Source organism: Rhea pennata, chromosome 10 (genome assembly GCF_028389875.1).
Source record: "Rhea pennata isolate bPtePen1 chromosome 10, bPtePen1.pri, whole genome shotgun sequence".
Classification (NCBI taxonomy): Eukaryota; Metazoa; Chordata; class Aves; order Rheiformes; family Rheidae; genus Rhea; species Rhea pennata.
Window position 1 is genome coordinate 13,783,702 of NC_084672.1, and position 25,893 is coordinate 13,809,594.

Genomic DNA, 25,893 nt, shown 5'->3' on the forward strand with positions numbered 1-25,893 from the left:
ATCCTTGAACTAATTCTATCCTGTGTGCTTTCTAGTCCAAAAATAGCTATCACTTTAAAATTTCAGCTATAACAAGCAGTAACAAGGAATTATCATGGTAATTTTAATGCCTCCTTTTTCTCAGTAAGTGTAAATAGCTGTATTTCATCCTGTCTTTCCAAAATATCAACCTTATGTTTGCTGTATGCTGTTAGTAGTACTGAATGGAAGAGATTTCTGACATTTTATGTGACTTGATAATCAAAGCTCTCAGTCTCATCTAAGTCACTCCCTGCTGTCTTAGCAGCTTCATCTTTGCTGAACAGTTATGATGATCAAAAAGCTACAAGTTTCCCTCAGTCCACATGCATGGTATCTGTGGATACCACTGAAAGTCATACACAGAGATCAGAAAAAGCCATGATTCTAAGTTTGTGGTAGAGATGACTGATCTTTTACAGGCAAATCCAGCTAGCCATCTGTGGGAATTTTGCCTGACTAAGGTTGACAGGTTTCAGCTTTTAAAAAGAATCTAATAGTTTTGATCTGCCTTGCAGTGTAGCCAACTTCACTAAGTTAAACAAGCTGCATCAATCGTTGATAAGTGCTTTCTTTCTCTCTGATCTTTTTCTCCAGGGAAAGCTGAGGCATATTTGGAAGCAATCAGGAAGAATATAGAATGGCTAAAAAAACACAACAAACAAGGTAACAAAGAAGGTATGAAGTAGAAAGCTTTGATATTGAATGGGCACTATATATATTGCAGAGCATTTTTTTAAATTATATTATAATATTTAGCATTGTGTCATGAGTTAAATAATAAACATTTTTTTTAATGTCTGGATATGTCTGGAAAAGCTCAGTGCATCCTGCTAGCGCTCTGCATGCCATCACAAGCAGCAATGTATTTTGTTTCATAATCACAAGTTAAATAGTCAACATACAAACTTACTGGGCCTCCTGCTGTCACCTGCTCTTTAAGTGAAGGTTCCTAGCCAAGGAAATCCATCCCCAGGGTAGGACCGAAGCCTGGCAAGAGGGATCCTTTTTGCACCAGCCAAGCAGAAAGGATGAGATTAGCCTTAGGTGATCTAGCGACCCCCTCTGTGAGTTGAAGTGTGTAGGAATTACATTTCAGAGATGAACACATGTCTACATTCATTTTTATATATAGAAATCTGGTAATAGGAAGGACTTTTTTTTCAATCCCACTGTTAATTCTTCCATCTTAAAACCTTTTCCAAACAAGCTATGGCAGCAACTCCAGTTGGCAGCAGGCTTATATATTTGCTCAAGTGTTTTCCTGACATTCTAATAAATATTTCTGTTTATCTGTACTTATTATAGTAATTAGATTTCAGTTATGTGATTATTTCTCTGTTTAACACATAGTCAGTTACACCTTGCTCCTCTTCATAGTGACCTTTCCTCAGCACTACTGCACCCTGAAGATGGCTGTGACTGGAGATCAGTAGCATCTTATCTGCCTGTGAATGCAGTAAGATGTACTGATGTTAATACTTTCTGAAAATGGATCCGCTGTGTTAGTGCTTAATGCATGGCTTTCTGTGTAGCTTGATTTTCATTTTCACTAAAATATCTTCACTGTCCTCTGTCAATGTTAATGGGTCTTAAGGTGAATGTAAGCTACAAGAAAATTAGAATACAGTTCTTGTTCTTTTGATACTTTATCTTCATTTTGCCTTTTCCATTCTTTCTATTTTTGTAAAATGCTAATTCAGTTCTCCCAGGATAATGATAAAGGAAGTACGGTCAGGGTAAGCTTATCTAACACAGAATGCACTGCACTGTGTCCCTTCAGTAAAGATTAGGTGTTATTTGTGTGCTCATCAATCATTTTTCCACTTCCAGCTAGCACCTGGGAGCTAATGGAAAAATGATTCACAAAGTAATATTTGTATTAAAATGGCCAATCTTTTCCATTATTGGGTTGATTTATTCTCTGAATATACTTGAAGAGGCCTAGATTTGTTTCCAGCAAATGTTTGTAGATCTTTAACTTTGTATGAGTCTAATCTAATGATGAATGACCCTAGAACTGTTCATCTGAAATTTCTCAGTTTAAAAATATCAGTTACCTTTTATGGAGGCAATAATACTGCGTGGTTTAGGTAATATAAAGAGAACTTTGTCAAAGGCCTAGATTTTAGCCAATTGGCCATTGTGTCCAAAGTTTGTTTCATATATTCAGAAGAAAGAATTTTATCCCTCTGAGTTTGTGGACCCATCCTTGTATCTCCCAGACCTGGCTTGAATGAAAAGCCTGGAAAATCAATGAAATCACAATAGCCTAAAAATAAAATAAAACAGTGGAGAGCCAGGCAAACACTTGAGTTCTTCATCTTTGAAACCAATGCTCTATTAAGAGCAGATCCTCTCCTGTGTAAATTAACATCATTTCCCACCTTTAGACTTCAGTTGCTATGTATTCTATTGCCAAAGGACATAACTGTGAGTCGGTCAAGAAATATGTGAAAATAGCATGTTCACATTTTCATAAAATACTTAAGTAATACATAGTTTCATAGCACTAACCATTTATGCATAAAGAATAAATTCTAGAATTATTTGTAGGATGCAATGGCAAATAGCTTGATTTAAATATGCAAATAAGATCTCACTTCATTTATTATAGTAGTTTCACAGTTCAGTATAATGTTGCAGCTCTTCTGATGAATATAAACCAAAGCTGATTCTTCTATTTACTTGCCCAAATTAATAGGTTGTAAATACATACTAGAAATTAACTGACATTTACCAATTCAAAAAAGAAAATCAAGTGAAATTGCCATTACAGATAAAATTAGAATTGGACAATACCTTAATGGTTATAAACTAATATAGAATGTATTTGTTTAGTAAATAAACCTTCACATTTCTAATAAATGATTTTAGAGTTACAGATACTACTACAGATAGAGAAAAGATGAGCTCAGGAATTTTAATATGGATATCATCATAATTTAGTATTCATCCATGAATGTGCAGTCCTTACTAAGGCAAAATTCTAATTGAAACCAATGAGAATTTTGCTGTAATGAAGAATAAACAACTAGCCACATCCTTTTTCTGAGAGGTACGTGATTCTTCCATTAATCTAGCAAAGTATATGCATAAAAACAAATCCAAGACTCTTCAAGTGTTCTGGGAGTTCAGAGCAATTGGCCTAGCAAATCTGGCCCCTAAGGATTTCTTTCATTACAGGAATTCTAGCTTAGCGTAGAACTGGGGAGCTCACGCACAGTCCTCTCACACTACCGATCTCATAAAATCAAGTATCTTTCCAAAAATATGGGACCATCACAAAGGGTTTTTGTTCCTTATGCTGGAGAATGAAGTTGGCTTTGTGAGGTCTCAGACAAGGGATCATAAAGATGGATAAAAAATCTGGCTTTGTCAGTTCCATGTAGTCTTGCAAGTGCTTTGGAAATCTGTGTGGAATGGCTCCTAGAAGAAGACATTATTGAAAGCTCAGTCTGCAACTTGTACACATGTAAGAATTTTGTAACCTTGCTAGTCCTTCTGAGCACAAAGTGATTGGATTCATGGACTACATATATGATCATATCACATAAAATTTTCGAACTAGAGTCTCTTGCACAATACCATGGTGGTCCCAAGTTACACGTTGTTTATAGCTACACCTAATGTTAAAAAAGGTCTATGGCTAAGAAATATGGCTATAATACAACAAATACATTTCCATTCCCTGGTATCTTTCACTGGAATATCTCATTTTACCAACAGCAATGAAATCTCACAACCTTGTTATTAAATTGTTAAGTATTATTAGTCCCTATCATACCAGTAGGATAGAGAGGCAAAGCAGATTGCATACCGTAAGTAATGCCAGAAACAGACCAGAAGTGAATTCTGGCCTCAGTACAAGAAGTGGCAAATTTCCTATTTACTCAGATACAGAAAGAATATCACCCTAGGGGTGGAGAGTTCTGAATATCAATCTTCTATGTTTCTCACTTGAAATTGCCTTATACTGTTATAAAAATGACTGCATACGTTAATTTGCTTCTACTACTTTCGGCCCCTCATCCATTTTTGGTCACTCAGCCATAACAAGACAGCAAAATCATTAGTATCCATTTTGTTAACAATGCACAGTTTGAAAAAAAGTGTCCTTCCATTTATTGCTATATGGTGTTATATATTGGACCACATTACATCAACCTTATATACCAAATATATTTTGAAGGCTCTATCCATGGAATAAGTAATTCATATTTGAAAAATTCAAGATAAATATTTTTGTGAAAATTATCAATTCATTTAACTAAGACACTGGTGTTTTCTAGACACTAAGATGTGATTATTAAAAAAGAGAAAGCATTTTATTATATGCAGTAACTTAAGTAACTGAAACCTGTATGTGTTTACCTATGAGTATACTCAATCTGTTGTCAGAGTAAAGATTACACAGTAAGTTACTTTTTATATTATTTGGAAGATTACTGCCTGCGGTAGAATTGTTTTTGTAGAAAACAGTGATATTTTACACCATGTGAAAATTCTGTTTATATAGGTGTGGTGTGAATCATGCTGCATAGATGCAATTATTGATCAGAAAAGAAGAAAGGATCTTTTGGGACTGTATTGCAAATTGATGTATAAGGACTATTCACTGCAATATTTTTCATTTCAAGATAGCGTGTTCTGTATCAAGATAAATAATTCTATCATTTCCATTTAGTTTAGGAATTTCTTGAGCTTTCTAAAAAGTCAGTTTTTAACTACAGGTGTTTGTAGTAAATAAGAATTTTCCAGAGATTTTAATATGAAACAGTCAATTTAATACTATCTTTGCAATCCATGACAATTGTGAAATTAAAGCTTCTGCATGCAGACTAGAACATTGAATCTCTAGACCAAAAGATAATCTTATTGTAGCGTTTACTAGCAAGCAGGCAAGCACAAGAGACGATTATTACTCTTAAATAGCAAAACCACAATCATATCTAAGATGACCTTATGCAGGTTTCTTAATTTTTGTTGTTTTAGCAAGTTGCAATTTTAGTGAATTCCCCTCATATTGTCTAAATTTGTTGAATAAACTTTATAATGGCATTGTTTCTTAGGTGAAGTGGTGTAATGGTGATGACTCACTGTGTAAATGAATTCTTATTTTTCAGAATACGATCTTTCAAAGCTGAGAGATTTCATTGATCAGCAAGCTGATGCTTATGTGGACAAGGGCATCCTGGACAAGGAAGAGGCTGATGTAATTAAACGCATATATGGCAGCCTGTAAAAAGCTGGTGGCCGCTGAATGTAGAAAACTAGTATAGCTTCCCCCACTCCCAGCTCAATGACTAATGATCTGTTATTTTGAGGATATCATTAGAAGTGTTCTGTTTACATTGTACTGACAACTTTTTAGACAGCAGTGAAGAGCTGTAGTGCTCTGTACACTGACTGCACACTGTATTTTCCAACACTTACATGTCAATCCTAAAGGCCAAATTCTTACATTGAATTTCTATTTGACAAGGTAAATATTTATGTGATGTTCTCTTCGATTTATTATTTGTGTTTGATTTATTTTTTAGATAAACCAATAGTTTCTGATGTGAAGTTCATTTAATGCTACATCATTTTGCTCTCACTCCACTAGCTTTCTAGAGATGCAACTATGTAAAGGGCATTATTACAAAGTAGTTCATAGTTCTCTGAATAAAATATTTGAAAATAATTTTCCTAATAATGTGTTCATTAATCATATTATTTTATATCCAGAAATCTTGTTTTAAAAACCTAGTACCAGGATTTCCTGACCATATATGTATTTCTTTGTATGGCATTCTGTAACTTCGAGTATAGTGTCTTTAGCTAACTAACACATCTTTGATAATACAATTGCCTTTCAGATTGAATGAAAGAGCTGTATTCTCCCTGATTTTTCTTTACTTAGCTTGTATTAAATATTCACTTTTTGGTGCACCTTTTGATGACTGTGCATGCATAATTAGTTGAATTCCTGATGCGAGTAGCCTGATAACGAACATAAATAGCCATTAATTTATTTTAAAAACAAAGGAAAGCAAAGCAAATCGAGTCATTTTGCAGGAGAAGGGGAGGCTGCAGCTAGAGATGTGTTCAGGAATAGAGGCCCTGTTTTTCAGATACCCTTAAAGAACATGTCAAATGTCAGCATCACTGAATATCAAGTCAGTGGTCTATTCACTGACTTATGATCTGTATTACTACTATAGGGAAAATTATTTCTTGCCTTATGTATGCTAACATTAGCCAAGTAGTTGATACCTCCCAAAGAGTGAAAAATTAAAATAACAAAAATATGGCTCTCATTCTTTATTCACTTACAGTGTTTGTAAAGAATAACTTACAAGGTCTTTTCAAGTTTAAGTGAATGGATAATTGTACAGATGAAGAACTCATGAAGCAAGAGCAAAGGCCAAGAAGTGGTTAAAAAAAAAAAAAAAAAAAAAAAAGTGAGCTTTAAACTGAGTTCCAGAAGATGTTTGTCCTGAGACTTATCCCTTGCAGCAGTCCTTTGTCTAAAAGAGCTCCCAGGAAAGTTTTTTTCTCTTTACATATTGCTTCTTCCTTAATAGCTGAGGTTATCCTTCCTCTGGCTTTTTTTAGAAAACCCATGATACATTTAAGATTGCTACAGTCAAAAAATACTAGCTGATGCTGAGGTGGGTATCTGCCCCACACTGCAGGGAGCTGCTGACTTGCAGTAATGCCTGTCCACCATGGGTCCTGTTAATGTTTAATAGGCAGATCATTTCCTGTCTTATTTTTTCAGCACATCTGGATGCTAAGGAGGAGGAGATCTGAACAACATTTCTTAGCCAACTGAAATGGACTTTGGAATCCCTGCAAAGCATAAATTATCAACAGAACATCATTGGTAACAAATATTAAAGGAATGTAGCAGCAATGAGCTATAACAGCATACCTATTTGAAAACTGATGATATATAAGTTCATGAATCCTTTCTAGCATCCAAAAGCACATCCCTACTTGCCCATACACATCCTGCTGTGGATCATTGATTTACAGTATCAGTCACTAATGGTTATATTTTTAAGGTTTGAAAACAATATTTGGAAATGTAGTCAATATAGCTTCCTCTGTGAAAGATAGTCCCTAGAAGCACAAGAGAAAACAATTAGAAAAAAAAGAATTCTTGTTATATCAGATGAGTATATTTGTTTTCTTCTAGACTTGCTAATTTTATTTTTCTATTTGCTAATGTTCCCAAAGAACAGTGTCTCTCTTTCACATCCCTTTTTATCTCAGTTGTTTTCTGCAACAGCTTGCGACTTGCTTTATTATGTGACTGTCACACTAGAATATTTCACAGTGGACAATTTTCCAAATTTAGATTTACCAGAAAAATTAAGAGAAAGATAACCATTGACCTTTGCAGTTGGGGAAGCAGTAGTAATCTAATATCTGCATTAAAAAAAAAAAAAAAAAAAAAAAAAAAAAAAAAAAGAAAGAAAGAAAGAAAGAAAAAGAAAAGAATGACATTTTCTTCCTCTATGGTTGTTTTAAAAAAGAGCAAACTTTCTTCTCCTGTCAAAAATAATGAGTAGCATAATACTATTTTTAGATTTTGTTAGAAGTTAGTTTCTCACTTTGCCCTCTCAGGAATCTCTGCAGGGTCTCATACTAACAGAAAGGTCTCATCATTAAATAACTCCTGATTATGAACAGTTTGTGTCCACCAAAAGGCTACTCTAATATTTTTTAACCTCTCATTTTCTATAAATTTCATAACTTCAACAAAAAAAAAACAGATGGTATAATTTAGAAAAAGAAGGTCAAACAATGAGTGTGGCCTGGTTCTGGTTCATAATATGCACATTCTTTGACCCATTCTGTGCTTACCCTGCTGCAGTGCATCACTTAAAGCATACGTGTCAACCTGTTAGATCAGCGTGATTACTAGCAGAGAGCAGAACAAGCCCTTTCATAGACAGGGGAGCAATCCCAGTTGATGTTCTTCAAAGCAGATTCACTTCTCACCCTGACTAAGCCTGCTGAACTTGTTAATTTGGCTTCCTCAAATACTGGTTTGATTGTTGCTGCATCAAGACAAGTTCTATCAGCCACATCACTTTTCAGAACAGGTCAGTAAAGATGCAGTCAGCCTGATGAATCACCCAGCATTTCAGAAGCTCTTTGACTTAGGCTAAATGAAGTCTAATTGAATAACTCGAATTAAGACCTGCACTATTGAGCAGTCCTTATTTTGAAGGGAGCAGTTGGAGCTCATCACTAACTCGACATCTGTTACTAAGTATTTTCAACACCTGCACGTCTCTGGTTCTAATATTACAGAAATCACTTCTGTTTATATCTCTACTGGATGCTTCATTCTGTAAGTTATCACTGAAAAGTGTAGCAAGTACAATATAAATGGTATTCACATTATCAGCTTTTCTATTAGGCTATTGTATATTGTACTTTATTAAACACTTTAGTACAAGCTATAGTACTACAAGACTGCTTTTTTGTGTTAAAGATAACACATCTTTTATATCCAGTGCCTAGTTTTTTGAGGAAGCCCTGCACCATGGAGCAATGGGAGTTTATAAGAGCTATCTACAGGAGGAGGGAAGCCCCATCTTTGACAAAGTTAGACGGAACTACAACACCTGATGATTGAGCTGATTTGACGTATCAGGATTTTAATTGCCACATTAGAAATGAATCTCAGGTGAAAACTTTTTATTGAATATGTACCATATTCCATTGGAAAGGATCCTAGTCCAAATCTGCACAGGTTTTGACTTTTTACAAGCTTTAAATGAAGAAACGTAAAAAAAAATTGAAAGTTTGTCCATCAGAGAATAGCTATAAAACTAGGAAGTTTATCTGTACTGCATGCTTCACTTCCACCTGGACCTCCCCTGTTCAAACCCTAAACCACAACTTGCAGGACAAGATATTAAAAATAGCTATTTTGAAATCCTAAGAACCCTTTATTCACAGGGCAGAGAAACTTCATCTTGAATTATCCTCAGTATACTAAAGACACATTACTTCTAGGCATCACTTGCTCTTATCTGTTTTCGTTTTTCTTTGAATTTAATGTATCTGAAGTACATAACATGCCTGCTCTAAAGTGTGTTTGAACAGCTGCCCTGCACAAAGACTGCATAAAGTTCAGGATTGCCTAGAAACCCAGCAGTAGCGTAGCCTAACCCTCTGCGCAGATCTTCTGGCCTTTGTTTCAACAGTACTGGAAAAGACACTGTTTCTAATTCAAAAGCTTACATTGAATTATGGGAATCTCCAAACTGTGTAACTAAACCCACTTGAACAAAGAGCATGCGAAGTTTGCTGAGGTACAGTAAAGCAATTTCTAAAAATCTAAAAATTGTTTTATCTATACAACAAGGTGGGCATTCTGTCCTTGTGTTTACCCTACAGATTATGAAGTATCAAATACATTTACCTAAAAACCAGACACTAATTAACCACAACAAAAATCTGTTTGTTTGTTTGTTTGTTGTTTTTTGTTTTTTTGTCTATATTACAGTATGTTGCCAGGACAAAGTATGATTTTTGATTACGATTTTGATTTGACTCAAACAAAAGTCAGGCAATTGAGCTGATCCTGGAGTGCAGCCGCAGCATCCAAGGGCGCTCAGGTAGCCAGTTGGCCTCAGCCTGGCACAGCACCTGCCCCAACCAGATCAGGTCGAGGAGCAGGCACAGGTTGCCAGGGCCATGTTAGGGAGTGGGCACAGGCGTCCGTGGCCTGCTGGGAAGCCCCACAGCTGTGAAGAGCAGCTTTTGGCCAGGACAAGGCTTGGATGGTCGCGCTGGGAAAGAGAGCTGCCTGTTGTGATACCTAAGGCAATACAAATCCCTACCTGGCTTTGAATTTTTATTCCTAGTTCTAGGAAATTAAGATGGAAGCCATATAAAAAGCATATTGCTAAAAGTTTTCTTTCACTTTGAAAGAGCAGTAAACTATACAGATGAGCTTATAAATAGGAAATTGCAGCTGTTCAACAGGGATGCTGCAATTCTTTACTGACAGCATTATGAAGCTTAGATGAATACTTTAAGGAAAAATCCAAGATGTTTAACAAGTGGCTAATGTATTAACTATGGGGAAAAGAGAGGATGGAATCAGGCGGGCTCAATTTACAGACTTAAATCGAGGCCTTTCTCAGAACAGTGAAGGCTTATCAGTGTGCTTTCAGTAATTTGTATTAAAGTTTAAGTTGACTGCTCAGTTAGATCAAATAGATTTCGGAAACCTTATTAATAGTAAACAGGTCTCATAAACAACTCTAAACCAACTCCTGGGTTAAGTAAGAGTAGTGGTAGGTTGACAAAACACTTGAGAGCCTAGAAACCTGCAGAAAATAACAATTATTTGACTTAAAGATTACCTGCTTAGATTAAATGATATCTAGGTTGTAGTAAGATGGATTTGTTCTGTTGAACTTTCTCTACTGTTTGCTAGAAGATGGCTTCCTACTTAGTTTTATTAAAAGTCTATTTTCTAGCATTACTAATCAATGGCAAAATCTGTTGGCGTTACATTCTTTAATCTGTTTACTTCAGCAGCACAATTGTTAAAATTGATTCCAGCAGCTCCTGCTACAAATTTTCAGTTAGTTTCCTATACTTGAACTTGAAAAAGTAATGCACTAGTGATATGAGATCATATTTTAAGAGTAAAACTTTAAAAATTTCAGTGGACCTTTCAAAAAAATGATTAAAAGACTGTGAAATATATGGTTCCTTTAGCTGCTCATAAACGTAGATGTGATACATAGGTCTGGGGCAATGTGTTTGTCTCTTTTTCCACTGTGGAAATCTTTCAGTGGTGATCTGCATTTCTTGGAGGCAGTATGATGGTGCTTAGCCTTTTGAATGAGAAAACGCACACGCTTACTTACCAAGGGTCAGCTGATGTGGTCACTTGACTATGTATTTGAGGCACAATCTGAACTGCCACAGAATTAAAGGACTCTTGACCGTGAAGTGAATCAAAACTTGATTCCAGTAATAGATACTGTTCCTTACTCTTCAAATTGTCCTCCAAACAATTCACAGTGGTTTTTTTTTCGCCCTTTCTATGTCAGTGTGTCAATGCTCTCCCCTGTCCCAATCCCTATCTCTTTATGTTTGGACTCACGAAACAAGGGTGGTACTTTGTATTTAACTTATTCATTCTTTTGACTTTTCTTTGTTTATATACATTTCCAGGCCTATTAGTGATAGGGGGAAAAAAAGGCATCCAACAGCTCTTATTACTTATAGGCTAGAGAACATTACTTAAGATATTAAATGCTAACACTTCCTCAGTTGCAGCAGCTATGTATGTATGGAACAGCCAAATTTGGAAAGGCAAGGAGAGGCCCAAGGATCCTATACCATTTGCTAAACCAGAGTTATCCATGGCTGCTTTCAGAAAAGTTTAAAGATGAAGAAGCGTGAGACTGAAAAGTGTGTCAAATAGCCACTTCCTCAGTGCTGCTTCACGGAGCAGAATTGCCTCACGATTACTTCATATGGCTGCATACAAAGTGAGCATGGCTAAACTTAATGGAAACATAAGGAACTTCTCCTTTATGAGAATTACTTAATTTATGTGTGGCCTATGAAGATTTTTAACTCACTAAGGTTTAAAAACAACAATGGCAACTAGCTATAGCTCCTGGGAAGGAAAAAAAGCGTCTCCTTGAAGGATATGCATTTAAAATAGAAACAGCTAACAAAAAATAGCTCCAGCCGCCTCATTTTTTTCCACTTTTCTAGGGGAGAGGAAGCAGCCAAAGGGCAGAACCTTCCTTAGAATGAGGACTGTAAAGGATACTATTTTCCCTGAAATCAGTAGTATCTAATACATCTGATGTAATTAGGCAAATCATTCTTCATGAAAACCAGACTGGAAGCAAGCTAGTTTTATAATGAAGAGGCATTTATTATTGGTATTTTTCTATTTATTAACTTAAAATTACACAAAGTATAACTGCACACAAGAACATATACCTGATATTTCAATGTCACTATCTCACAAATAAAAATATCTTTTGCTGTAACTCTTAGCAAAAATCCACTTTGCAAACAGTTCTTTTGACCATAAAGGCTTTAATCAAAACAGGTCAAATTCCTCTTTCTAGGAATACACAGATGTTCTTATCATCACACAGACACACAGAGTTCAGAGACAAGTTCTGCAGCCCTGAAGTAGACAGAACTCCCATAGCAAACTTGCTGTGTCTGCAGAGTAAGTATATTTCCATTATTTATAGTTTGTCATTGACAAGCAAACTTACTTAATATTTTTAAATACTTAAAACAAATTTCACACTTTAACAAGTATTTACAAAATGTTTACTAAAGATCAACATCCTGCATAAAGGTGACCTCAAGGATATATTGTTGCTACCATGCTACAATTTGCACAGAAGGGATATAAAGGCCATTACTAGTTTTGGAAGGCTTAAACCTTTTGTTGATATAGCATAAGAACATTAACCTGTGGAAGGCAGAAGAGGTCATAATTTCAGTGCAATTACACAGTCAGTGAAACTACCCATTCATGACTTGTTTAAAGTACATCATGATGATGAGTCCAAAAGACTTTTTTTATTTTCTTTTTTTTTTTACTTATTGACCATTTAGTTCTTTAAGAACTGATTTCATTGGAAGTTTTCAGGCCATCATGTCTGTCTTCTACTGGTGATGATAGGAAGAAGTTGCATAGGGACCTTCTTCGTTCTCCTCCTCTCTAAAAAGAAAATCATGATCAGTTCAGGAAAACATGCATCACATCTCAATAGCAAAACTCACAAAAATGCAGATAACTTTTTTGTAATGGATCAAAATAGGCAAGACTGGTATTTCATAACAAATACTACTTGCAGTCTAACTGCAGCATACTATTTGTTGTATACGTCCCAGGAATTCTCATTATTTGTGTCATGAATGGAAACCTGAAAACAAAGGTGTAGTAGTTCAGTAGTATATTGGAACATGTTTACTCAACTGTTTCTGACACTACAGTCCCAACTCTAAGAAATACTGTAAATGATAAGCAAGTGGAGCACATGCTGAGGTTCCAGTATTATTGCTCTCCCTGTATCTCTCCTTTCAAGATAAAGACTTAATTGTAGGTTTGTTTATGGCTTTTTGAGGAGGGCAGAGGATGCAGATGGAGCAACTGATGCAACAATAGGAGTAGTCCATCCTAGTTAAATAGATGGACCTGGGTCTTAATGCTGCAGTCTGTCCTTCAGTGGACTCCTTTATATATCCTCTTTGCACATCAGTCAGTATTGAGACTAATCACTTGTATGGCTCTTCACAGAAAATTGTTGCCCACAAACTTACTATTAATGCAGTGACTTGATAAACAATTGAGTACCTATTAAATCTTAGGAAAATCAGTCTGCCTACTGTTTGCTTGGTAATACTGCTTTTTTTTAAGTTATGTAAACCTATTGCGGTGCAGCAACCAGTATCAAGCATGCTAGATACTCGAAAGATCACTAATTTCCAGTACATCACCAGTACGTCTTCAAAATTACATGTTACTAAGAGCATACTCTTAAAGATAACAAAGCAACTGCTGGCAATATGTTAGTGATTTGGTGACAACTTAACAGTTGTTTCAGAACGAGTTTTAAATGATTTGCAGTTACTTTTAATGCTGTATGTGCCTACAAACACAGATAGTTATTCATACAGTTTAATAATGGTATAGGGGATGGACACTTTAAATAGCTGAGTATACCTCAACAGTGTTTCAACTCCAAAAGTCGTATCGACTTTTTTCCTACAATCCTAACAATGTTCATTCTGCGCCTTAAATCTTGTATAGAATAAAATAGAACAGAATAGAATAAAAATTGGAAAAAACCTATAAACTAACCAAGCAACTGAGTACAAGCACAGATTTTTTTCTAACTCGTTCCTATTTGTAAGTAGTCTAGCAAAAAAATGTTTATTTCTAAGCCAAAAAGATATGAGATTTCTTTTTGCCTTGTGACAAACTTGTCAAAAAATTAAACCTCCCACAAAATATGGCTGTGAATTAAACTAGCAGCTATTTAATTTCAGGGGTGTGTGGTTACAATGGTAATGAAAAATTTTTAGTTTTTCTTGCGAAATGTACTCACATTAGTGACACTATAGATCCAACACTAAGCCTGATTCTTCAGAAAAGATATTACTTCAAAATATATGCAGATTGCCTGCATCTTAAATCTCATCAATTCTGAATTGCAGAACTGCCAAGGAATACTATAATCCACAGGCACATTTCATAATAGCTGGCATGAGGGTAAAGTAACAATATTTGAGGGGAATTTTTTGAGGGAAGGAACAATTAACTTTTAAATGAGTATAAAGCACAGTTAATCTATAAAATGTCTCAAGATAGTATTTTAAAACTTGTTCAGAAGTGAAACCCATCAACATACTAAGGTTAAAAGACTGGAAAAGGAAGAGCTAGAAAATGCAACCTGAGCTGAGGCTCAGTGGAGGCTGACTATTTTAAAAAGTATGTTCTGAAGCCCATACAAACACCTTCTTGAGGCAACTGGTTTCCAGCCACATATGCCCAGAATACAATTGCAAATAGCAGTCTCGCTTGTTTGAGGATGAAGCTAACCTCTAGAATTTCAGAGCTTAGGATGAGGGATTCAGCAGGTAAAATAGAAGAGGGGCTATTTGATTAGGGTCTCCTTTATCTAATTCTTCTGGCTATATTAAATCCCATAAACTAGATACTGAAGAATTGCTGCTCCCATTTTTTAAAATTTAATTCAGGAGAATCAAAAGCAAGTAACTTGTATCATCTGATTGTCTCCTATCACATTCAGAAGTTCAAATGCATCAATATCATCAGAATGGCAAGGGGAAAAATCTATTTTCTCTGCTTATAAAAAGCATATTTTATTACATAGCTATACATAAAATCTTAGTTTTAAAAGCATTTAGTCTTCCTGCAGCCAAAGCTGTTTTTGCAACTTACATAATCATTTTCTTTAGCGAAGAAGAAATTTGTTAATTATTCAGTACAAAGACATTCACATTTAAATACTTTAATTTTTAAATACTTCAAGATAAATCAAACAGCCCAAAAAGTGAGCTTCTGTATCTTGATTAAATATGAATTTAATAAAGCAGTGACAGTCCAGCAGGGGAGAAATTCACTTTTTATGTTGTATACTGAAAATTACTTAGTACTTTTTAGTTTCACTATCTGTTTATGTTTTTGGAGAATGTTGTCATTGCTTAACTCTAAAAGCTGAGAATACAAGTGTAGGCAGCTAAAATGTGGCAGAGCTGGAGCAAAAAGATCTCCCTAATCAGAGGCTACCATAATCAGCCTCCTTTCTACCCTTCTCAGAAACATTAATGAAAGAATGTTCCTCGCATCCATTATGACATGACAGCTACCAAATCTTAGACCGCAGCTGTGGTTGTTTATGGTGGATAGTAAAAGTAAGTGTGCAGAACTGAAGAAATGCTGATCTTATATTAGTAGGTATTTGCAGACTTCAAATATTCCATAATGCAAAACAACAGCCTAAGTTGTTCATCTCCAACTCACTTTTAAAATACATATTTGTACTATAGGTTCTTACATGGTAATTGGCAGAATCGGGCAGAAGTCTGGCATTTGGTCTCAGACAACTTTGAGGGGTTTCTGTATGTGACAAGGACATAAGAACTATTCAGCAGTTATGCTTGAACTTAAGTGAAGCAGTGACTTGTTTTAACGCACAGTTAAAACATTTCTGTCTGAGGTCTGTGCATGCTGCAGAATGCAGTAAGGGGTCTAAGCAAGGACAGCTTCCAGTCTTCTATCCCAGAGAGCAGTACGAAGCCATGTGGAGAAATCTACTAGATTCTGCTCCAAACTCAGGTAATGATCAAGAATGTTTAATCATGTAGATCTTCAGAACTGTATGGACTAAGTCTTAAAGTCTGTTTAGCTCACTTAAAAATAAGCCAAGCTTTATACTAGATAAGATTATATACTAGTAGCTCTGGTAAGTGGCCCACAGAAAACAGCATGGCAGTATGCTTACATTTAATATATAAACATAATTTTTTCCTTCTATTTTTGAGACGCTTAAAATAGCAAAGTGGTAAGTCACACTGCAATGTTCTCCTTCATGCAAAGGGGAAGGAACAGCAAAGCACAACAGCATTTCATAGTGCTGCCTTTCCCTGTTTGCAGCTCCCACTTGGCTCAGCGATTTGCAGGTGCAGAAAAACACCTATTATAAGCTTTTATATACACCAGGCCACAATAACAAATACTAACAGCCACATTCATAACACTCAACGCACACCTGTGACTGAACAAATGAACTGCAATCTAATGTGTGGATGCTTCTAGCATTCACCCTTAAAGGAGGCAATAATCTGAGTACACAGGCTAACAGCTTTAGGAATCCTAAAAACACTGTTCTCCACAGCCAGCTTCATTCACTGAGATATCTGTATTCTTTTAGCTGATGCTGGTGACTGGACAATTTAACTAACCTTGCTATCAGTTTCAAACATTTCAACATCTTACTCTTTCCTAGGCAACTGAGCAGACTACAAAATCTGTTCCAGTGCTGCATACCAGTAATTATATTGGCTAATATAAGCAATAATTATTAGTGTGACTCTGTTCAATTAACAAGGCGCTCAAAATCAGTCATTGCAAAAGGCAATTGCAGAAAAATGTGACCTGACTCAGAAGCGTGCCATGTCCTTAGTGTTCTAGTCTATCATAGTGCTACCTTAAAATTTTAAGGACTCTTAAGGAGTTTGTCTAAGAGTTCTTGTATTCAGTTGTCTGATACACAAACCATCACTAAACTCTAAATATCAGATTGAGCATACTGAAATGCGTATAATAGCATCTTGGACAAGAAAAAACACTGGTATATTTTCTCTAAAACTACTACAAATTGCATTTCTGTCACATGCTAATAAAACTAATGCATATTCTTCCTTAATTTCATAATGAATACACAAAACTCCATTTATGATGGCTGTTCAATTCTCAAGATCCCCTGCTGAAAACAAGGGACAGGAGAGATATGGGAGAGAGAACCAGCTCCTCCTGGGGAGCTGCTTTAGCAGATGTTGCCAGAGAGGCTTTGAAGTTCATGGCATAGCAACCTTCCAGTGTGGGACAAGAAATACCATCCATGGTATATAGCTTAAAGATAACTCTTTGGCTCTTGGCAACAGTTTCCCTCTAGTCCTGCTCTTTGCTTTGGCCTTTGTAGGCATTCACTTTAGACCTCTGGCACTTCCTACCAGACTGAAAAGAAGTGAACACAGCTGGAGAAAATAAGACAAAGATGGCTTTCATGAGTCATGACCGAAAGCCAGAGATGGTGGGGTGGAAGGTGACCTCAGAAAGGCTTTATCGGACATTTAGGAAGTCTTCATTTTCAGAAGTTTTGGACATCATCCTTTTAAGCAGTCTAAGCAAAAATGTATGTTAGAAAAAGTGAGGTGGTCAATAGATCATTCAGGATATGAAACCAATTGACAATTCTGGAGTTTGTACTGTTCTCCTGAGGCTTCTTCAGGACATGTAAGAGCAAGAACAACTTTGGTAAACACTTAAGTCTGGAAAGACAGAATTGGAGTTGCTATAGAGTTCGCCTGTTTCTCTCTTCCTGCTAGAAGTTAGATATGCACTGGCCTAAATCTCCACAGAGTATCTGTGTTTTGGTATCAACCAGTAGGGCTGAGGAGGGCTCAAATGAACTTGATTTATATTTGCAACAGTAGCTCAGTGCTTTAAGTTACAACAGTGGAGAAGATGATTCCACCTTATCCTGAAACACTCAGAAATACTTCACATGCTTCTATGCTATCAATGTGTAGTAACATGCACTTAACATTGATGGGAGTATAGATGAAAATATAAGTAAAATTCTATTTGTAGAATAAATACACATATAAGTATTTATGATATATGTATGATGTTACCTAATCTGCAAAATCTGTAAGACTTAGAGTGGAAATTGACCTCTGCTATTAGGAGAGCTCATTAATTTAAAATGTTACTTTTCCAGGCCTTAAAACACAAGACAGCACAGCAATTCTTCATGTGTTAAGGGTTAAAATACTGTCAGTGAAAGTTCTGGAGAATCTAGTTCTGTAATACTGTAATACTAGAATTTTGCTTGCCTCCTAAAAAAGCTTTTTCCCTGAGTCCAGGAGTCAGATTTGTAAGCACGTGTCGAAGCTCTGCACTGCATGCTTCATGTATCATCATGATTAACAAAAATCTGTGCTCTATGCATAATTAACAAAATTACCTGCTAAATTCAAACATGAGGGAAAAGTAATTTGTCCTCTGTATGCATTACTCTTGCAGAATTCAGTAGCAGACATTCATTTCCCAAGCCATAACCTAAGCAAGGTAGGAAACCGACACAAGTAGTAACAATGTTCTACTCTTGCAATGTCACTCTCCTGATATTGACTCTGTTCATGGTGCAGCAAAGTCTCTAAGTGAATTTCCTCCTGCATATTAGCATGTTTTGTTCATTGGATGTTAAAATAATTGAACTCTTTTGAGAGAGTCCACAGGTTCCTTCCATCCAGCTTAATCACTGGGTCAACAACATCTACTCTGTGTTAGATAGATGCACAGATATGCATGGATAATGATTGCAGCAGCACTTACTTTGCTAGAAATGCTCTGCATGGTATCAAAGATAACATAGGTTAAATGAATTTGTATGGAGGGATTTAAAGTCCAATAGCTACATTTCTTCTTTCATATGATCAGATCAAAGGAAAAATTGAGAAGTGTGCTAACATGATGTGTCACTAACATGTTCCAGCCTTCTCTGATACAGTATTATAGCCATGATACCATCAGGATAGCAATGAAGACTTGTGTGCACAGTGCAATCAAATTAATTAGACTCTTAAGCTGTTTTATGAGATTTTTGCAAACGAGGTTTGTCCAATTGCTCAATGCAATATATTCTTCCCCTTCAAATGCTCGTCCGTTGAACTAAGTTTTTTTTAAATTGCTGAAATCACCTATAATACTATATTAAAAAGATGATGGAATTCTAAGCTCTCCATGTGGAGGAAAAAAGGTGAACTTTCAGGACCAAATCTATTGAGTATAAGGCAAAAATAATACAAAATCAGAGTATCTGAGGTGAGCCGGGATGATGGATGAAACTTTGCATTAAACAGCTTCTCAAAAGCAATGTACGTATGTGCAGACATGACCTCTTTTCTCTCTGGAGTAAGAGAAGATACCAGTCTCATGCAGCTATGTCTGTTGTTGTTATGAGAAATGCCAGCTCAGCATTGCCCAATTATGCAATTTCTGCAGAGAACAGGCCAAAAAAACAGCCAGGAAACTGCTCATGAGCAAGTTTCTGAAGGAGGGTGAAAGGTTGGGGAGGTTCATCCCCAAGGTCAGGGGAAGAAAACATACACCACTGAAGTCCATTCTTCTTCTTCTTAGTCCTCCTCCTACACTCAATAGTATCTCTACTCTGTGCATGCGCTACATGTGTCAGAGGAGGGGGTAATGATTACTGCAGAGGGGTCAAAAGGCACTGTTTTTACTTGGAATTAAAAGGTGTGTGAGCTCTTTGCTATAGAGGAGGTACTAAAGAAAAGGAGGAAGTCTACATATCCATAAAGGGAGGGACCACTTAAAGAAAGGAGGTAGGACAGTTTAACTGGAAAAGACCTGCAAAATAGAGTATATTTGTACCATTACAAAGCAACTTAGGACAGAGGAGAAAAAAACAGTCACGCCATGCTATACATTATCACCCTCCACGCAGTCTCTGGTTTAATATTCTACTGAAAAATCTGAGTTCACTTAAATAGTTGTCTGCTTAAATAGCAAAACATCTTAGTGAATACTGTCTTACTAACTTTCACAGATATTACTGCTATTCTATGAGGTACATAAATTCTGAAGCGGCTTTTATAACTGCGATATCAAGGCATCTGCCAATGGTGTACTGTACATGTGTGTGGTACATGATAATAGCACAGATTTGCTGTTGAGAAATTAAACAGCTACAGCCTGAAGTAATCCACAAAGGGAGTTCAACTTGGACTTACAGAAGCCTTCAGGATGAAATTAAGATGCTGAATATTAAAAGTGGTATTTACCTGACAGTGTCATCTTTTAGTTTTCTGGCTGCTTGTTTGGATAACTTAATCTGCAAGTCCAATCTCTGTAGAAAATCTTTGGCAGATAGTTCTTCTGGTGCAGTTGGCTGATTGTCAGGCTCTTGAGGACTGGGAGAAGAACTACTGTCTTCCTGAACTGTGGCTAGTCCTTCATCACAAGAAGGGGAGCTGTCAACAGTTTCATTTTCAGGAGACTCCAAAGAATTAAGTCCATTGAACAATAATGGTTTCTCTGATATAACAGGAATATTCAGGGTTTTCCTCAGAAATATACAGTCATTAGTGAACAGTTTATTTGCCCGCTTTATTTGTTCCATCTGAAAAAGACAGGAAAATGTAAGTTATTAGGTTTTGGCACAGTATAAAATGTCACCTTTCTGAATGACCGCAGTAATCTCCAGTTACTATAAAAACATACTTTGCAGCTGCAATGACTCTTGTTGTCTTAAATGTCTTCTTGCATTTCAAAATTACTTCAGAGTGGATGCTCTGTCTTGGCCTTGTTAACACATTAGCTTTTCCCTTATATGCAGACTTGACTCCACAATATTGGAATATTTCCAGAGGTCTTGCAACAAATAAAGATGTTTTTCTTAAATAGTCTTCTAATTGGCTCACGTGAACAACTTTCCAAAGAAAAAAAAAATGCTATTGCAAAAACAATACTGTTCTGGATTTATAGTGCAGTGTAAGGCTGGACTGTTGGCAGCTGCCCTAGCTAAACTAGTATTCATAATCTAAATAAGTGGTGATCAAGTTACACCAAACCTTCTAGGACATGCTAGTTATGAACAGCAAGTTCTACAAATTTTGGAAGAACAGTATACGCCTCACAGTATTTTTTTTCCTTGCCGATGTAACAAAATCAGATTTGCAGCTGAAGTCTTGCCTTTCAGTGAAGTCAGCTAGTAAAAAGAATAGGAAACTCTTAAATGTTTTGTGACATGGTTGCCTAAGATAGCAGCTTCCTGTCCAGTGAACAGCATGATCAACAGCAACATCTTGTATGTAATGCACGTGAACTGCCATCATACAATTATTAAATACCTCTTTTTGCAGTTTTACTTGAAGCATTCTATATGACCTACTCATCAGCACAGATGATGACAAACTATAGCTGAACAGGCCCTATCTTTCTCTGAGTATTAAAACAGGAAGCCCTCCTTCTTCTCTAGCTATGGAATGTGTAATAGCTTCTCAGCCATACACTTTACTGAATAAGAAAAGCTCCCAGTAAATCTTTATACTGCCTCCTTACTAATAAGCATATTCTTTAAGGACTTATTCATAAAAATTTCCCCTGCAAGTCAGTAACAGTTGAAAACTAGTTTTCTATTTCTCAATTACAGGCTATAAAACTACTGCTGAAATCAGTATCTATGATCATAAGACTTTTATAAAATTTTGTTATAACCTGGGCTTATGAAACTGCTAAGAAAAGTCCTAATTAAGTGAAAAGAAAGAAAAATGACTATTCGAATTCTCTGGTGACTGCAGTAAACATTGATCCCTAATCACTACAGTACTGTAATGATAAATGCACTTTAAACAAAACCTGCTTGAAAACAAGTATGAAGAGAATTGAAAATATGTCTTGCTTGCATTAGAAGAGTATTGTTCATTTTTATTAAACTAAATGGAGCTGAATTGGATAAGAATACTGTTATGTCTTGTGATAATAGTAACCTTATAATATAATATATATACTATACTATATATATATACTTATATAGATAATATATATATATAGTTACTATATATAGTTACTATAGATAATAGTAAACAAGTATAATTGTTCAGAACTATAGAAGGGCTCTAAGCACTAGCCAGTCACTACTACAGACTTTAAAACATCTTGAGTTTAATTCTTGGATCATGAACATTTTCTAAGACTGATAAGCATAAAGTGGTAGAGCAGTCTTTTAAACTCAGTTCTGCCACTGCTTGGAATCCTTCCCAACTGCAAAAGAGAAAACTTAACAGACAAGAACAGAGTTAACATGTTTGTGTCTCTCTTACACTGAAGCTAATAGAAGATGAAGCTGCTTAAAACTAAGGGAAAGTAGGGAAATGTTAGCCTTTGTTCCCTGATATGCCCTACCCCTATAGAAACACTTGAGAAAATGCAAAAGCAGAAAGGTGTCCTTGAAGGAACTTAAACATGGCCCACTGGCCAGAGTGTCCTTGTTTACACAAGGGAACTAGTGAAAGGTAGGATGCAAATTATCAGCATGCCAATCTGCTCCAGGCTGTATGACCACTTCCATAATCTGGATAAAGCACTGCATGCAATGTAGACATACACTGTGCAGTAAGAGTATTTATCTGCTGTAGAGCCATTAGAGATCTGTGGACTAGCCACAGCTGTGGTGTCATCATGCAGCGATGTATTTGCTTGGATCCTTAGAGTCTGAAATCTTTCTCCTCAAAAATAAATCAAAGATTCTCTCTAGAAAGGCTGGATGCCTGGAAAAGGGATAGTAGTTGAAATGGAAAAGTAAAGCTCAAGAACTGAGTTGTTTCTATCCAGTAAATATATGAAAATGGTATTGTCTCTGGAGAGATAACCTCAACCTGTTACTGCAGATGGCCCACCTGATGGCATGGTTGGGTTTAATAATCCCTTTCAAAAGGGGAATAATTAAGATCCAGTGTTGAACCATAAGTTACCTGTTCAAATAAAAGACTCATTACTTTTCCAGTTCCAGAAGCCTGGAAACTAATTATTTTTAGTTAACCTTACATAGTACAGTACATATCTTACTGCCTGAAAGGCACAAAAGAAGCTTTGCCTGACTTACTAGTGAGACTTATAATGGACACTAAAAAGAAGTTTAAACATCAATTGTCATAATTTCTAAAAGTCTATTTTAAAGATATTTCTAACGTTTCATTTCCTTGTGTCAGTCTCATTTAAAATGATTGTTGGAGTCTTTCTCTATAAAATACACTACCAAAGCTGAAACTTCATCTCTACTGCAGGCTGTCTTGTCCTGGGGCTAGGAAGGTGATGCTTCAGTAGCTGATTAATAATGCACTCTATTGCTATTCTCTGACCTACTTCACTGTAATTCTAACTTCGGTTACTTCTTCCTGGAATAACTTTTAAATGTCATCTTGTGTCATTTGGAGAAGACTATGCACTTCTGTGCACTCAGTAAAGAGAAAGTAGAAAATATTTGTCTCTAAAAAGCACATCCTTTCAGCCTTCAGCAAGTTACTCAATAAGCGCACTACATTCTGCGCTCTCTGCAACTCTATATGACTAAATACATTCAGATATGTATGGAGAGTACAATTGGACAGCAATTTTCTCAACGCTTGGGAAACTTGATTGCTATTAGCTATAAACCTACTTACTGCAAAAGCTGTAGCATGGTCATCTCTTTACTATTGTGTGCTAAAGCCTTTGCTTTTAATAATGTTGCTGAAGTTGAACTATTGTATAAACTGCTGCTGAATTAGTCTATCAAAACAGCTCCCACCAGCAATGAAACCAACAGGGCTCATCCCTGTTTCCCCCAAGAGAGATGCCTGTGTGATGTAAAACAATACTCCAACTGAACCATGAATGTGATACTAAACCCGAGCTATTAATTCTCCAATGATAATTTACCCAACAGTCTTCAAAAGAAGAGCTAATGAGTATCAGCTATAGACAGCATCTGAGAGAAATGAGTGAAGGATATGAGGAAAGGACAAACAAAGCACTCTGATCTCTTTCTCCCCAACCTGTTTTCATCCATCTTAAATTGCCTATGCTAGGTCATGCCAACTCAGGCACTGGACAGGATGTCTCTCACTGTGCAGTTGCTACCAGTGACAGAAACCACATGGGGAAACTTCTAAAAACAGTAATACTTGAGGCAGTGGCAGTCTAAGATAATTCTGATGTTCCACATTACAGCAACCGTCTCTTCTAGGCAACTACAAGGGATGTAGGAAGTAAATTAAATGACCCTTTAGAGTGAATCTGTCCATGTAACTGTGTGAAGGCGCTAAGGGTCTTCATCTTGTGTTGAAATAAACATTTGCATATATTCCTACCCTCATGTGAAACCCATCAGAGCAAAACCACAATGACAGATTTCAGCTAACTTAACTGACACGGTTACGCTGACATGGAATTTCCCTTTCTCAGTTTAGGTCGACAGTGCTGCTGTTAAGGTTTCCTGATCAGAATGCTAGCATGAGATCAAAACCCAGCATCTATACCTTAAAGGCATCATTAACAAAGCAAAATTTTATTTAACCCATAATATGAACAAAAAGTTTGGTTTTTAAGTTAAATGTATGTTTTTAATATTGGATATGTCTGATCCACAACTGCATCTGAAAGATAATTCTAAAGTATTTTGAAATGCTCTTCCAGAAAACTACTTTTTTTAGTGACTTGTGTATACAAATTTTTCAGTCAAATTATTGCTGCGAGAAAAGCATTTGTGAATAAAGACTAAAACAGAGCTGAATCATTTAGGCCACAGACTTTATCTGTTACAGAAGGTACTGACAAAAAAGCAAAAGCAAACAAATCCAAAAAGCAGCTCAGGTTACCTTGCTCATCCAAAGTGCTACAAAGGAAAATCTTGTTTTGAGGCAGATCTGTGTAAATGCAAAATGCCACTAATCCTCATGTCAAGCAGCTTTGGTCAAAAGTGATTTGACCAAGATTGATCAAAATCTTTCTCCAGGGAAGGGAAGTAGACTTTTAAGTGTCAGAGCCAGACTAGGAAAGGAAACCCACTCCAGGTAGCACCTGCTAATTCAGGAGTGCATTGCCCCTCTTATGGAGGGGGCCCAGCCAAAAGGTGCTCTCGGAGCTGATGTGAAAGCGGCAGTCACCGCGCACCAGCCCCATGCTGCTGGCCGCGTTCATCGACTGCTTGGCCCCCAAGCAATTTTGCATGTTTTAATACTGAACTTGTGTATTGACAGGTCAGTTTGCAGCTTCATGGGCCCCAAGAAACTGCAGTGACACTAGGCTAGGCGAGCCCCTCTTTGCTGGGGGTCGGCAGCGCGTTAGGCCCAGCTGGTAGACCTCAGGGGGCTGTGTCTTAGGCTGCTGTAAACCCTTCAGTGTCTTCCACAGAAGGAAGCAGCTTCTGTCCGGGAAGACAGCAAAGATCAGTGACGCTTCTGCATCGGCTGTAAATCACCTGTCGGGTGGCTGGGAGAGCTTTTAGCCCTGAAGCTACTGGAAGACTTTCTCGTGGTCAGAGCCCACGTATCAACCTGAAAACGCAGATCGTTCACGGTGAGTCCAGCTCCCCTGCGCGGGGGCGGGCGCGGCCGGGGCCGGGGCCGGGGCCGGGGCCGGGGCCTGCTCCCGCCCGGGCCCGCTGGCGCCGCGCGCCGGCCCGCGCCCCGCCTCGCCCCGGCGCGGCCGTACCGTGACGCCGTACTTGAGCGCGATGCCCTGCAGCGTGTCGCCGGGGCCCAGGCGGTGCTCCACGTAGCGCTCGGCCAGCGGCGCCGCCACGCTCGCCGTGCTGCCGTACGAGCGGGCCTTGGTGCGGGCCAGCCGCTGCGACAGCTCGGCCTCCGACTCCGGCCCGCCCGGCGGCTCCTCCCGCAGCGACTCGGCCATGCTGCCGCCTCAGCGCCCCCGCGCCGCCGCCGCCGCCGCTCCGCGCATGGCGCCGCCCCGCCGGCGGCCGCCCCCGCCCCGCCGCGCGGCAACGCCGCAGGCTCGCGACGGGGCAGCCCCGCCGCGCATGCGCCGCCGCC

At 37.4% G+C, this 25,893-nt stretch overlaps 2 protein-coding genes across 4 annotated transcripts in view; one reads left to right on the top strand and one right to left on the bottom strand.

The window, feature by feature from the left end:
• Positions 1-6,124, top strand: part of SCG3 (secretogranin III) — a 32,202-nt gene extending 26,078 nt beyond the window's left edge. For 2 of the 3 annotated variants that reach the window (XM_062584148.1, XM_062584146.1), the window contains exons 11-12: positions 616-696; positions 5,145-6,124. In XM_062584148.1, the coding sequence (XP_062440132.1) occupies positions 616-696; positions 5,145-5,263 (200 nt within the window). In that variant the 3' untranslated portion in view covers positions 5,264-6,124. The remainder of the gene's footprint in view (positions 1-615; positions 697-5,144) is intronic. The other variant, XM_062584147.1, reaches the window with a different exon arrangement.
• Positions 6,125-11,914: 5,790 nt separating this feature from the next.
• On the bottom strand, positions 11,915-25,804 carry LYSMD2 (LysM domain containing 2). Its single transcript, XM_062584237.1, has 3 exons — positions 25,556-25,804; positions 20,146-20,483; positions 11,915-12,748 (listed from the first exon to the last, which is right to left on the bottom strand). Exons 1-3 carry the CDS (start codon positions 25,751-25,753, stop codon positions 12,694-12,696), a joined length of 591 nt encoding a protein of 196 aa, XP_062440221.1. The 5' UTR covers positions 25,754-25,804; the 3' UTR covers positions 11,915-12,693.
• Between the last annotated feature and the right edge of the window lie 89 nt (positions 25,805-25,893).

What these genes read in the sequence shown, in the direction of transcription:
- LYSMD2 (XM_062584237.1), bottom strand. Translation starts at nt 25,753, where the DNA reads ATGGCCGAGTCGCTGCGGGAGGAGCCGCCGGGCGGGCCGGAGTCGGAG. An exon ending in CGCTCAAGTACGGCGTCACG is followed by an intron (nt 20,484 to 25,555) that starts GTACGGCCGCGC and finishes TGTCTTTTTCAG; the next exon opens with ATGGAACAAATAAAGCGGGC. An exon ending in CTAAAAGATGACACTGTCAG is followed by an intron (nt 12,749 to 20,145) that starts GTAAATACCACT and finishes TTTTCTTTTTAG; the next exon opens with AGAGGAGGAGAACGAAGAAG.